Below are 15,058 nucleotides of genomic sequence, written 5' to 3'. Positions count from 1 at the left end.
GGTTGCTGGGAATCATAGTTTAACTTTCCCAACTCTCCAGTTTTTTTACAACACTGCTGAAGAATGTTGAAACTCAGCATCCCATAGAACACTGCTATCATATCCTCCTCCCACGTGACTTAATGTGTTTATAGATGCAACATTTTAGCTTTCACTAATTTGTCAGCGAGCTATCTCTGATACGATAAAAAGCTATTTGTAAGACATTTAAGGGAGCACAAAAACGTGTTAAGTGGAAATGTTGCTGGAATAGCTACTGTCGTGCCTCTTGTTCATGCGTTGAGAAGTGACAACGTAAGCTAGTTCCCCAGCTAAAAACAGGCGAGCTAGCTTGTTGTTTTTGAATGGACCCGCCTGTGAGACCGCTAACGTTATCTAGCTAGCCAAAATAAGCATATTGAAGCCTAATGATTGGAATTTCGGGGGATTTTTGCTAAAGGAATTGCAAGGCACTTCATCTTCTTACAGTGATGGAGGAAGTTGATAAGATTTTAATTCACTCCCTTAGACAGACCGGCACGTAAGTAGTTAGCCAACATTATTAACATTTTGTTTCTAGTTAGCGAACGTTGCCATCTGGCTTGCTACTGTTGCTTGTTTGTGTCTATTGAGTTGTGGATAGCTCGCTACCTCTAGATACGTAGCTCTCTTCTTTGATTTAGTGACTGACAACCAGGTCTATCTTCATTCAATTACTCATCAGCCATTATCTCAGCTGATGTTTTCCTTGGGAAGTGAAGTGCAGAGAGCTAGCGAAGTTCGCTAAATTGCATTCATTCACACTTGTACAAGTGTGTTCTAACAGCTGGTTCTTTTGATTTGAACACTGCAAATCTTTGAGCTACTGTAATGACCAGAATTCTTCCATATCGGTCAAGTTAGCTACGCTAACGGTACACATTTTCAATGTCGTTTAAAATAGTAACTTCCTGATTACATGACTAGCGAGGTGTGAGACACACATGAGAAGTTAACCCCGTGCACCTGCATCTCATGCTCTGTGTGTTTGCAAAGGGACGTGGGGGAGGATGTTCAGAGTGTGAAGCGCTTCTCCAGTGAGCTCATAGTGGAGGCGGTAGTGAAATGTCTGCGAGTGATCGACCCGGCCCTGGGGAGCAGCCTGTCCCACTCCTTACCCCCCGGCATGTCTGCCCGCTTTCGAGTGGGCATGAGCCTGGCACAGGCCTGTCAGGTGAGCGGTCGAAAAGGGATAGTGCTCCCCCTCCTGTTGCGAAGTGAGGCTCGTGACTCTCTCCCCACAATACTATGTTGATCAAATGAAGAAGATTAAGATGTTGTTGGATCTAAAATAATAACCATGCACGACTTGATGTACAGTAGCCATATGACCTATACCCCCTTTGCATGACACTCAGTCCAGGGTCTTTTTATACTCTCAAATCAATTGAATTTCATTACGTCAAGCTCAGTTATTAATGGTCCCAACTGTCTGAAAATAAGTAATTCAGCAACCAATTTGACCGCCTGCGACAATTTGAAGTCATGTCATATCCTAATGCCATTCCATCTCGTTGAGCACTGCTTTGAACTATTTTTATTTCCTCACTCGATTGGCTTTATTGAATAGTCCATTTGCTTGCATAACTTCATTGAAGTGATCTTCTGAAATGTAGTTTTATTACAAGATTTAGAATCTCCCAAGTGTGAATACATTTGGTTTGCTCATTTTGTGAAGAAGGCTCCATCATTCCACATGTTCGTAATGGTCTTCATACACAATGTTGTGGACTGATTCCATTTTCATGCTTAATGATCCTCATCCTCTAGACTGGGTGAGGTATGTGACACAAAGGTCAATGTCATGTGTATGAGCAGACTCCATAACCAGGTTGACGTGTTTCTATGCAGGACCTTGGCTACAAGGGAGAGATTGGCTACCAGACCTTTCTTTACAGCAATGAGCCAGAGATCCGCTCCCTGCTCATGTTCCTGGTGGAGAAGCTGCCCAGAGAAAGTGCTGAGGCCTTGGACCAACCAGCAGGTATAGACACAGTCCCACTATTGTACTTCTTGTCATTTATTGAATACCATTAACTTTAGCAATCCCGTTATACATTGGTCATTTTTTTTGCTTTATAATCTGATCAATAAAAATACATTGAATGTTTGAATCTCTCAAAATGACAATTACTTCATCTATAAGTATTTATTTGTCTCGCATTCATTGTACCCCATAACAGGTAAATCGGTCCTCCTCCAGAAATTGATAGCTGCCCAGATCAAAGCTCAGCTGGCCTTGCCTTGGCTCCCTCCATCTTGCAGACTACCCCTCCTATGTAAAACACAGGTAGCTATGTCCTGCTGGCAATATCACAAATCATTAATGACATGGCAGCTAAAGTTAAGAAACACTGACAAATAACTGTTGGTTTCCTAGATCACTCATTTCAGGGCTGGTCAGTGAAAGTAGTGAGGCAATAATGCAATGTCAAGTTTATCCTGTTTTTTAATAAACCAAAATGTTGCACTATACAAACTTTCTATTTTAATGTCTTTGTCAAGTGTTCCCACTTAATGTATGTGTTCTCACTTAACATTTCATAATTTTTTAGAACCCAGGACCGTCCCACAGTTTCCACTCTCAGCCCCTTAGTTTACTGCACTGCCTCAAAGTGCCTGGGAAAAAGCCATTGAAAGGTAAACCCCAGAATACACAGGGCCCTCTGTACTTACTCTCATTGCATATCATTCTGTAATCAAATTCTTCCAATTATGTAGGGTTCTGAATTAGTAGCCTATATATATATATATATATATATATATATATATATATATATATATATATATATATATATATATATATATATATATATATATATATATATATATATATATATATATTAGCATGCGGTACAAGATATTCTTTGCCAATGAAATAAGAACCTGTGGTGAAAGTTAAATCCCAGTGTACCATGTCATTCTTTTCACCCCGTCTCCAGAGGAAAAGGACTACCACAGGGAATTTCTTCCACCTGTGACTGCACAGCCGTCGCAGCATGCCTCAGTTCCGGCCTCCCTGCTGGAGCTGCATGCAGGGGAGCTTAGTGCCGCCCAGGAGTGGGACAATGAGTGGAACAGCCAAGGCCTCCTTTCCCGCCTCACCCCTGAGGTACACTCTTAAAGGGATAGGTTTTCAAGATTCTGGACAATTTCAATTTGAGCACAGAATAATAATTTTGTGTTCATTGCAGTGTTTTAATCTCTGATCTCCACTTTTCCTCTCGTGGCCACCCAGGAATATCGCTCCAGGAAGCGTGCCCGTCTGCAGAAGCGGATCGAAGAGCAGCTGCGCACTGCGGCCCAGTCTCACTCGGACACCCTCGGTGCCCACAGGTCGGGCTCTGCTCTCACAGAGCTACTTCAGTCCTTCGGGGGCTCCTCCTTTGGTGACATCCTCGCCAAGGGCACCCGCTTCACTCACACTGAGAAATTCACTTTCACACAGGTGATTGAAGAGTTAACAAAGCCTCCCCCGACGACATTGAGCAACATCTACAAATGTTCCCCCTTTCATTGCCAATCTGAATCTAGTGTGTGTGTGTCAGGAGCCTGCGAAAGCCTCCCAGCAGATGGCAGCAGCGGCCAGCTCCCTTCCCAGCTCGCATCAGTCGGAGGAGGAACTGCAGGCCCGACAGCAGGAGGAGCTGGTCTCCCTGCAGCGGCAGCTACAGCAGCTCTCCCTCAGCCTAGAGGAGGTGGGCGGAGACATGAGGCAGCTCACCGTATCCATAGTTCAGGTAACTGGAACCTCTCTGATTTAAAACAGATAAACTCTGTATTTGTGTAGACCTCAGACTAGGGATGTGCGTGGTTATTCGAATATCCAATCTGACATTTGTATTTTGGATTACTTGTGTGCTTTGTTTTTTGCAGGGGGGGAATTATAGCCCTATTTTAACACTGAAAAGTATTTTTCAAAGTTTCATTAAAATTTCCATATTGCATTGTTAGATGAAAGGATATACCATGACATTTAAACATGAAAAGTGTTTGTATTTTTTTATGTATTTTTTAGGATCTGCACCCCATAAAAAGACTGGTAGTTGACCGGTAGCCTTCACATGTGTAGCTTGTTGTTTGTTGGCCAATCAAAGTGACAATGTGGAGAAAGAGCGAGTTCACTAATGCAATGCAAGATCAAATAAAATTATGTAATGAATAGTTAGCAAAATGAGGACTAGGCAACAATGAGCAACCAACATGTAGGCAGTTGTTTTATCTAGCTAACTTGCTTCTCTAGGCTTTTACAGTGAAGACGGGCACTGTTATACAGTGCCTTGCGAAAGTATTCGGCCCCCTTGAACTTTGCGACCTTTTGCCACATTTCAGGCTTCAAACAAAAATATATAAAATTGTATTTTTTTGAGAAGAATCAACAACAAGTGGGACACAATCATGAAGTGGAACAACATTTATTGGATATTTCAAACTTTTTTAACAAATCAAAAACTGAAAAATTGGGCGTGCAAAATTATTCAGCCCCCTTAAGTTAATACTTTGTAGCGCCACCTTTTGCTGCGATTACATATATATATTTATATCAGTTTTGCACATCGAGAGACTGACATTTTTTCCCCTTCCTCCTGGCAAAACAGCTCGAACTCAGTGAGGTTGGATGGAGAGCATTTGTGAACAGCAGTTTTCAGTTCTTTCTACAGATTCTCGATTGGATTCAGGTCTGGACTTTGACTTGGCCATTCTAACACCTGGATATGTTTATTTTTGAACCATTCCATTGTAGATTTTGCTTTCTGTTTTGGATCATTGTCTTGTTGGAAGACAAATCTCCGTCCCAGTCTCAGGTCTTTTGCAGACTCCATCAGGTTTTCTTCCAGAATGGTCCTGTATTTGGCTCCATCCATCTTCCCATCAATTTTAACCATCTTCCCTGTCCCTGCTGAAGAAAAGCAGGCCCAAACCATGATGCTGCCACCACCATGTTTGACAGTGGGGATGGTGTGTTCAGGGTGATGAGCTGTGTTGCTTTTACTCCAAACATAACATTTTGCATTGTTGACAAAAAGTTCAATTTTGGTTTCATCTGACCAGAGCACCTTCTTCCACATGTTTGGTGTGTCTCCCAGGTGGCTTGTGGCAAACTTTAAACAACACTTTTTATGGATATCTTTCAGAAATGGCTTTCTTCTTGCCACTCTTCCATAAAGGCCAGATTTGTGCAATATACGACTGATTGTTGTCCTATGGACAGAGTCTCCCACCTCAGCTGTAGATCTCTGCAGTTCATCCAGAGTGATCATGGGCCTCTTGGCTGCATCTCTGATCAGTCTTCTCCTTGTATGAGCTGAAAGTTTAGAGGGACGGCCAGGACTTGGTAGAGTTGCAGTGGTCTGATACTCCTTCCATTTCAATATTATCGCTTGCACAGTGCTCCTTGGGATGTTTAAAGCTTGGGAAATCTTTTTGTATCCAAATCCGGCTTTAAACTTCTTCACAACAGTATCTCGGACCTGCCTGGTGTGTTCCTTGTTCTTCATGATGCTCTCTGCGCTTTTAACGGACCTCTGAGACTATCACAGTGCAGGTGCATTTATACGGAGACTTGATTACTCACAAGTGGATTGTATTTATCATCATTAGTCATTTAGGTCAACATTGGATCATTCAGAGATCCTCACTGAACTTCTGGAGAGAGTTTGCTGCACTGAAAGTAAAGGGGCTGAATAATTTTGCACGCCCAATTTTTCAGTTTTTGATTTGTTAAAAAAGTTTGAAATATCCAATAAATGTCCTTCCACTTCATGATTGTGTCCCACTTGTTGTTGACTCTTCACAAAAAAAACAGTTTTATATCTTTGTTTGAAGCCTGAAATGTGGCAAAAGGTTGCAAAGTTCAAGGGGGCCGAATACTTTCGCAAGGCACTGTATGTGACGATAAATAACATTGTGGCTGCAACAAGTTAGCTAGTCTTGGCTGTAGCTGAGTTGCCTTGGTGTCTCTCTCTCCGTCTGCTCCTTCACATACTCCGCCCCCTCCTCAGCTGCAGCAATGGAGGGCCAGCTTCTCTCCATCGCGCAGCAGTGCTCAGGTTAACTTAAGTAAAAAAAGACGTGCATTTCCTATATCCGGATAGCCAACAAATTCATGATGCTATTCGAATAGTGAAATGATTACATACCCCCATCCCTACCTCCAACCAGAGTTACCACAGTCAAATGAACTGTGACATGTAAGATGTAGTCACCCTGCAAGACTAACTTGTCTCCTGTCTGTGTGCAGGTGTCGGATGAGCTGAAGCAGAAAGAGCTGAGCAAGGCGGAGAAGGAGGACACCGTGCGGGTGAAGAAGCAGACCATTGACCTGATGCCGGACGCAGAGAACAACCTGGCCAAGCTGCAGGCCCTGGTGGAGGGAAGTGCCAAGCGAGTGGTCAACCTTGCTGCGCAGTGGGAGAAACGCAGAGCTCCGCTCATCGATGAGCACCGCAGGCTCAAGGAGCTCTGCAGCAACCAAGAGGTAGCGTTCATCTCCTTAGATATCACCACATGTGTGTTTGACTGTACGAGAGATTCTTCTTTCAACTTCCATTCTTTTTTGTAGATTGAGTCCTCCAGAAAGCTATCTGAAATCAAAGAGCTTCACAACAAAATCCATCAGTCTGCGGAGGAGTCCAAGAAGAAGGAGGCACTGTATAAACAACTGGTATTAGAACAAATTTTAAATGTATTTGGGATGAGTTACTTCTACACTGTGTTTATTTGGGTTCCAGTCCATGCATTGTACGTCAGACACAATTTTGGGGAATCTGACATCTCTTTCAGATAACAGAGTTTGAGAATCTCCCCAAAGATGTCTCCCGCTCAGCATACACTGCGAGGATCCTGGAGATCGTTGGCAATATCAGGAAACAGAAGGAAGACATTACAAAGGTACACTATTTGAGACACCTCAACAATGCAGTTCTGAGTATCTCCTCAAAAACAAAGGAATTAAAAACTCAATTTGAATCTGAGTAGTGTGATTTCAAGTATGGTATTTGTGTGTCCGCCTCTCGGTCTGTAGATTCTGTCTGACACTAAGGAGCTGCAGAAGGAGATTAACAATCTGACTGGAAAACTGGACCGAACGTTCGCTGTGACTGATGAGCTGGTCTTCAAGGTAGAGCACCTAGCAAGATAACTCATGCATCTACTTTTTGCAATTATAGGTCAAAGAAATCCCTTCTAGATCACCTGATAATGCTCAACTTGCTACCAAGGAACCATGCTGTCAGTTTGCTCATGCCTTTCATTTCAATTGTTCTATACCACAGTTTGACAATTTCAGGAAAGCACACCAATGATGTTCCTTCTTGCCTAATCAATACTTTTCCTAATACTATGTAGGATGCGAAGAAAGACGAATCTGTCCGCAAATCCTACAAGTACCTGGCAGCCTTGCATGAGGTAAGAGCTTGTTTGCAGAATATAACATTTTCTTAGAAATTGAAGAGCAAGACATACCGCATATCCTTTGGTCTGGTGCTCTGTGGTAATTTTAGGTGCCTATACATTGCTTAGTTGTGTGACTTCATTATCTTCCTTGGTATAGAACTGCACTCAGTTGATCCAAACTATTGAGGACACAGGCACAATCATGAGAGAGATCAGAGACCTGGAAGAGCAGGTATATATGGCCCTCTTTCTTTTATTCCAAACCACTAACTTGTACTGCTACTTTACCACATGAGTCAGTTTGTCATTTTATTGACACAGTGATATAGGGCTGACTTGGTAGAGCAAACATTTAAGTTTCCTTCTCTCCATAGATTGAAACTGAAAATGGTAAGAAGACTGTAAGCAACCTGGAGAAGATCCTCGAGGACTACAAAGCCATTCGCCAGGAGAACTCTTCTCTGGCTGCCAAGATCAGAGAGGCCTGACGTGACCCTCCCCATGCTGCACCGTAGTGGCCACCTGATGTGTCTGCTGGTCAAACTGACTGGTAGCATGCCCTCGAGACTGTGTGTGTGTGTGGAACCAAGAAAGTACACTCCATCTGGTCTCAAGACTTTCAACGCTGTCTTTTGTCCACTGTCTTGTTGCATTGCCTTCTGGGAGCACTGACAGCATATGGGGAAGGGGAGATAGATTTTTGTACCATTTTTAATGCACAAACTTTGGCTTACCCAAAAACCATGCTGGATAAAGAAGTGTGATGTGTAACAACACAGCGATGAATTATACTGGCCTTGCATCCCTGGTGTCCATACACTGGTTCCATATTGATTCCACCCAATCAAAAAATAAGTTAGGAAAATGATGCTGACCTTTATTATAAATTTGTAGTAGTTCTTCAAAATTGCAGTAGTTCTGATAAATCAATCAAGTGAATGTCTTAATGATCTACTTTGAAATTCACTGCAATTCAGGTGAATTTCTTCATGTTGGCTCTCGTTCCCCAGAACAATGCAGTGGTTAGGTACGGCCTAAGACCCCATTCATGCCATATTTTGTCTTAACTGGAGTCGATTTGGAGATTACTAGGTTTGTCCATTCTAGTTCATTCTCATGCCTTGAAATCAAATGCTGCTTTTGTCTGTCTCATTGGCTCAGTGTTATTTGGATTAGGGAGCCTTGGTGCAAAGTAAATGGCCTCACCTTTTGAGCACTGATCTCCTGAAATGGTCTAGATTAGGTAACAAACCACATTGATTGATGTAATGAATCATGTGAAACTTGTATAAAAACAATACAAAATGTTTGTCATAGCAGAAAATGAACAAGTTAATGAAGTACTGTGCTGTTGCTTTCTTTCATGTTTATTTTATTTGAAATGCTGAAAGGTCCTTAGTGTTGTTCGTATGCTGTCCTTTTTTTTTTTTTTTTTTTTTGCTTGATCCTGGAGGGGATGCCTGTTGAACTGTCTCTCAACCCCTGTTTATACCTGGTGCCAACATGCCCCCTTTGTTCTAATCTTGTCAACATTCTTGACTGCCCACATTTAGACTGGTGTAGACTATTAAAGACACATGATCTCATTGTTATCAGATCTTCCTGACCAACTCCAGAGGTAGTCAGGTATGTGTGGTGTCTGGATATTAATCAAGTGTAAACAGATCTGGATGGTCAAACTTTGAATTATCCTTATACTGGCCTCTAAAGTCACTGGCCTTGTTCTTGTGCAACAAAACCGTTATGTGTCATGGGTAAATTGTGACGGTCTGATCTACAAATAATGAGTTATTTGTGACGTAAGGTGATTTGTACACAATGAAAATGTTAATGCAACAATTTCAAAATGTAATATAAGAATCAGTCAATTACAATGTAGTCATTAGGCCCTGATCTATGAATTTCACATGACTGGGAATACAAATATGCCTCTGTTGGTCACAGATGCCTCTTTAAAAAAGGTAGGGGCATGGATCAGAAAACCAGTTCGTATCTGGTGTGACCACCATTTGCCTCATGCAGTGTGACACATGTCCTTCGCATGGAGTTGATCAGGCTGTTGATTGTGGCCTGTGGAATGTTGTCCAACTCTTCAATGCCTGTGTGAAGTTGCTGAATATTGGCGGGAACTGGAACATGCTATTGTACGTGTCAAGTCAGAGCATCCCAAACATGCTCTATGTGTGACATGTCTGTTGAGTATGTAGGCCATGGAGTTACTGGGACATTTACAGCTTCCAGGAATTGTGTACAGGTCCTTGTGACATGGGACTCTGAATTATGCTGAAACATGAGGTGATGGCGGCAGATAAATGGCACAACAGGCCTCAGGATCTCATCACAGTATCTCTGCATTCAAATTGCCATCGATAAAATGTGATTGTGTTCATTGTCCGTAGCTTATGCCTGCCCATACCATAACCCCACCACCACCATGGGGCACTTCACAACGTTGGCATCAGCAAACCGCTCTCCCACATAAAGCAATATATGCTATGCTCTCTGCCATCTATTACAGTTGAAATTGAGATTCATCTGTGAAGAGCACACTTCTCCAGCTTACCAGTGACCATCGAAGATGAGCATTTTCCCACTGAAGTCTGTTCAAGACCCTGGAGACAACAACAAGCATGCAGATAAGCTTCCCTGAGACTCTGACAGTGCAGAAATTCTTCAGTTGTCAAAACCCAGTTTCATCAGCTTTCCCAGTGGCTGGTCTCAGACGATCCTCCAAGTGAAGAAGCCGGATGTGGAGGTCTTGGACAGGTGTGGTTACTTGTGGTCCGCGGCTGTGAGGCCGGTTGGAAGTACTGCTAAATTCTCTAAAATGACGTTGGATGCAGCTATTGGTAGAGAAATTAACATTCAATTATCTGGAAACAGCTCTGGTGGACATTCCTGCAGTCAGCATGCCAATTGCACGCTCCTTCAAAACTTGAGACATCTGTGGCATTGTGTTGTGTGACAAAACCTCACATTTTAGAATGGCCTTTTATTGTCCCAAGCACAAGGTGTGTAATGATCATGCTGTTTAAACAGCTTATTGATATGCCACAACTGTCAGGTGGATGGATTATATTAGCAAATGAGAAATGCTCACTAACAGGGATGTAAACAAATTTGTGCACAACATTTTAGAGAAATGTGAGTGTGGAACATTTCTGGGATATTTTATTTCTGGTCATGAAACATGGGACCAACACTTGTGTTAATATTTTTGTTAAGTGTAGAAATGACAGTCGGCTGCAATGTTGAACAAGCCCATTGACACTGAGCACCATTTACTTATGACCGCAGCAATTGTCTTTAAAAAATGCATTCAAATTATTAATTGAATGAATGGGCGTGTTTGAGTGGATAAATGTGATACATTTTACCATTTCACTTTCAAAGTGTGTTGCATTATGGGGATAAAAATGGTCCGACTTGTCGACTGCATGAACTTTACAAAAACTATGAAATCGCCTTCAAGTCCCTGCTGCTGCTTCTGACCCAAGCGAACGGGACAAAAGACATGCGTGAAACTTTGCTGAGATTCATGTCTACAGTGGATATGTACAAATGAATGTGATATTTCGAGACTCTCTCTCACCAGTTGATAGTACAATGTACACATATTTACATGTTTATTTTAACATTCCATAGAATTTTTTTAAATAAACAATGGCAACACTGCCATGTTGGACAGAGCCTTGCTGTAGGTACACCATAACATTTTCCGACTTTCGGCTGTTGCAGATACACCTCCCCCGACTTCACTCATCAATGTTCTGCCATAGCAGTTTGCGTTAATGCGGGGTTGCGTTCGAGTGGATCTCTTTTTTTCCACCCCTTCAAAGTGTGTTGCATTCTGGGGATCAAAGTTGTCCGACTTTTGCGCCTGCATGTCAACTGCATGAACTTTACAAAAATCATGTGATCAAAGGTCATTTAGTTTTGACTGCAGGTTTCTGCAGTTGCTCTTCAACAACTTCATCCTGCGGCCATCGCTTGCACTGTGAGAGACTATTGTCAACCAATCATTAAGGTGTTTTTGTTTGAACCACACGAACGCGACCAAAGACATGACTGGAAAAGGAACCAATTTGTCCTGACTTATTTGTACAGTGGAAATATACATAGAAATGTGATATTTGAGGCTCTCACTAATTGATTGTACAATTTGTACACACATAATATGATTTCAGTTTGTTTCGACATAAAGGTTTATTTCGACATAAAGTAACCCTTTTACAAACAATGGGCTAGATCAACAGTGCATGCGACTGACTGCTCTACAAATTTGCATCACCTTGCATCATAAATAACTACTCATTATTATTTCTTGATCAGTCAGTCACCATTTACCCACAATGCATCATGGATTTGCTGCTCTCGAAACCAGCCAATGGCAACACTGCCATGTTGATCTGAGCCTTGCCGTTGCAAAACGACATTTGTGTCTGACTCAGCTGTCGCAGATCAATGATTTATATATACACTAGATGACCGTTGTAAAAAAATATTTTGGAAGCTATAAAAATGCATATATTAATGTCTACATTTCCCACACTTATTCTATTACAGACACCTTAATACACACTTTTAAAATATTATTATGTGAGCTAAAGATAGAACAAATAATATATATATATAAACATTTTCCTTAAAGTATGCTTTTTAGAGATTGCTAATGTTACTGTCCTTACGAAAACAAAAAAAATACCTAAATACATGTAATTATGTCATTGGAACAATTAATTGAAATACTGTAGAATTCCATTTATTCCTATGGCGGCCTGCTTCTGCTGGGGAGTGCCAATATGGCCGACCAGTGGCCTCAAAACCTCTCAATGGCCAATACATAGCATTAGCAATCCATGGTTCATATACATCATTGGTTGCAGATGCACCTACCCCGACTTCACTCCTTGACTTTCGTCTATAGTCGGTTGCTTTAGCCTTATCACTCAAACACACCCGATATCTGTCAAACAATTTGCACACAGGGAGGCACCAGCTAATCTGGTCACAATGCAGACACAAGTAGGCTGTTTACACAGGCAGCCTAACTCTTTCTTCACCAATAATTGTGCAAAGGATCAGAATTAGGCTTCCTGTGTAAACACAGACACATTTTAATACAATGTGTGGACGTGACAGACAAATAGTGATTGGGTCATATTGATCAGATCACAAAACTTGCATGTTACCGCAAAGTGTAAACAAGGCTTCTAAAACAGTTATTATTTTTGAGACATTTGCATCAGGTACAAATATCCATTAGCAACCAGTTATCAATCAGTATATCCACACATAGCCAGTGAAAATAACTGTGATCATGTACGTCTCTTGGAAACATCGTGCTATGTTATTTTCAATAATATACTGTATCTTCTATATTGAATTGCATCTATGAATATATTTTCAATATTTGTATATAAATTGATAATGCGTTACAAACTGTAGTTTTTTTTATTGATTTTATTTCACCTTTATTTAACCAGGTAGGCTAGTTGAGAACAAGTTCTCATTTACAACTGCGACCTGGCCAAGATAAAGCCTAGCAGTGTGAACAGACAACAACACAGTTAAACATAGTCATGCAGTTACAATATTACACATGGCATTGCTGGACATGACTGATTTCCGGATGTAATTTTCACTAGAAGGGCCTACAAACATTAAATTACAATGTGTATCTTGTCACTGGGGAAAATAAGATATAACCCAGATTTGATAAATATTTAATCCATGAGGACTGCTGTAAAGTTGGACTTTTTTGAAAATATGTGTAGAAAAAGACATGAGGAGATGCTGGCTTAGCAAGGCTATATTATACACTATGAAAGTCCTTCATACTTCCTGGATCATGTCCCATACTGTTTTTGAATGGGATTCAAAATTATATAATCAAATGAGTGAAAACTTGGTCATTTAAGATATATGTGAAATTATATTCATATTTGTCGATTAATTAACTTTTACCCAATGCCTTTTATAAAGGTTTTCGATTACGAAAAACAAAATGCAGTAAAAAAAAGAAAGAAAGACATCAGGTAAAAGTAAATTAATCCAGAATATTTTAAATGACCCCGTTTTCATGAATTTGACGATATATTCTTGAATCCCATTCAAAAACAGTATGGGACATGATCAAATCAAATCAAATTGTATTGGTCACATACACATGGTTAGCAGATGTTAATGCGAGTTTAGCTGTAGGATAGAGGAAGTTGTGTGGAGTAGACTACAGTTTGGACACACAGGTTTGAATGCTATGTTGTGGATGATAGGGAGACATGAAACAGGTCTGTGTGATGACTGTTTAGTGGAGGAAACGGTAGAGCATATGTTGATATTTTGTGAACTGTATGATGTAGATAGGGAGAGATTGTGTGAAAGGGTTAGAGAGGCTGGACGGGGTTGGTGTTTGGGTGGTGTAGTGGGGGGAAGGAAGTGATGTCTAGGGATTTATTTCACTTTCTTAGAGGAACAGGACTAATGAAGATAATTACATTTATGTAGGCCGTGACTGGCCTCACACTCCAGTAGAGTAGGTGGTGGTGTATGCACCTTAAAAATTGGATATGATACGCCAACCCAATCTCAAAGAAAAAGAAGACCTCCCTCCCTCTCTCCTGTGAGCATCCCAGATACTATGGAGGAACCGTGAGCTCACTCAGAAAAAGTATGCTCACGCGAGAGCGGGAACGCCCACTTACACACAAGATCCAAAACAATTTCTTCCAATGGTAAACGGCCTAAGTAAACATATTTATCCATCATCTTTGATAAAGCGTATAGAGGTCAATGGGATCACTGAGGTATATATGAACTACTAGAGACAGCATCCATTTGTTTTCAACATAATCTATTCCTGTTCGCATCACTAAGGTATACACTGAGTGTACAAAACATTAGGAACACCTTCCTAATATTGAGTTGCCCCACCTTTTGCCCGGGCATGGACTCTACAAGGTGTCGAAAGCATTCCACAGGGATGCTGGGCCATGTTGACTGCAATGCTTCCCACATTTTTGTCAAGTTGGCTGGATGTTCATTGGGTGGTGGACCATTCTTGATACACACAGTTGAGGGTGAAAAACCCAGCAGCATTGCAGTTCTTGACATACTCAAACCGGTGCACCTGGCACCTACTACCATACCCCATTCAAAGGCAATTGTCTCAAGGCTTAAAAAACGTTCTTTAACCGGTCTCCTCCCTTTCATCTACACTGATTGAAGTGGATTTAACAAGTAACATCAATAAGGGATCACAGCTTTCACCTGGTCAGTCTATGTCATGGAAAGTGTTCCTAATGTTTTGTACACTCAGTGCATAATGAACCTACTACTTACTTACTTACTTACTGACTTTATTGTCCCCATGGGGAAATTTTGTTGCAGTGTCATGTACACATTTAAAGTGGTGTTTAAATACAAAACAAAATTGACAATACAACTTTCATAACAGTTACGCACCAATAAAAAATAATAATAGTAAGAAATAATAAATAAAACATTAAATAAAAAAGAAGAAAATACTAGCCTGCTGGCCTTACGGAGTCAATGGGAACATTCACCTGCTGGCCTTACGGAGTCAATGGGAACATTCACCTGCTGGCCTTACGGAGTCAATGGGAACATTCACCTGCTGGCCTTA

General features: G+C 41.2%; 1 protein-coding gene across 2 annotated transcripts; it reads left to right on the top strand.

Annotated features, from left to right (window-relative positions):
- Positions 1-9,008, top strand: LOC109869405 (coiled-coil domain-containing protein 22-like). Of its 2 annotated transcripts, XM_020459527.2 has the most exons (15): positions 1-520; positions 1,015-1,192; positions 1,870-2,002; positions 2,202-2,308; positions 2,574-2,658; positions 2,961-3,130; positions 3,257-3,466; positions 3,567-3,758; positions 6,260-6,496; positions 6,581-6,682; positions 6,802-6,909; positions 7,043-7,138; positions 7,366-7,425; positions 7,571-7,645; positions 7,788-9,008. In XM_020459527.2, the coding sequence occupies exons 1-15, from the start codon at positions 471-473 to the stop codon at positions 7,899-7,901; spliced, it is 1,917 nt and encodes a 638-aa protein (XP_020315116.1). In that variant the 5' UTR covers positions 1-470; the 3' UTR covers positions 7,902-9,008. The 2 variants fall into 2 exon arrangements, with proteins under 2 accessions (XP_020315116.1, XP_020315117.1); XM_020459528.2 differs by lacking the exon at positions 1,015-1,192 and having other exon boundaries at positions 113-520.
- The last annotated feature ends 6,050 nt before the right edge of the window (positions 9,009-15,058 follow it).

This window comes from Oncorhynchus kisutch, linkage group LG24 (assembly GCF_002021735.2).
Source record: "Oncorhynchus kisutch isolate 150728-3 linkage group LG24, Okis_V2, whole genome shotgun sequence".
Taxonomy (NCBI): domain Eukaryota; kingdom Metazoa; phylum Chordata; class Actinopteri; order Salmoniformes; family Salmonidae; genus Oncorhynchus; species Oncorhynchus kisutch.
The sequence above is the reverse complement of the archived record's forward strand: the minus strand, read 5'-3'. Positions and strand labels throughout refer to the sequence as shown.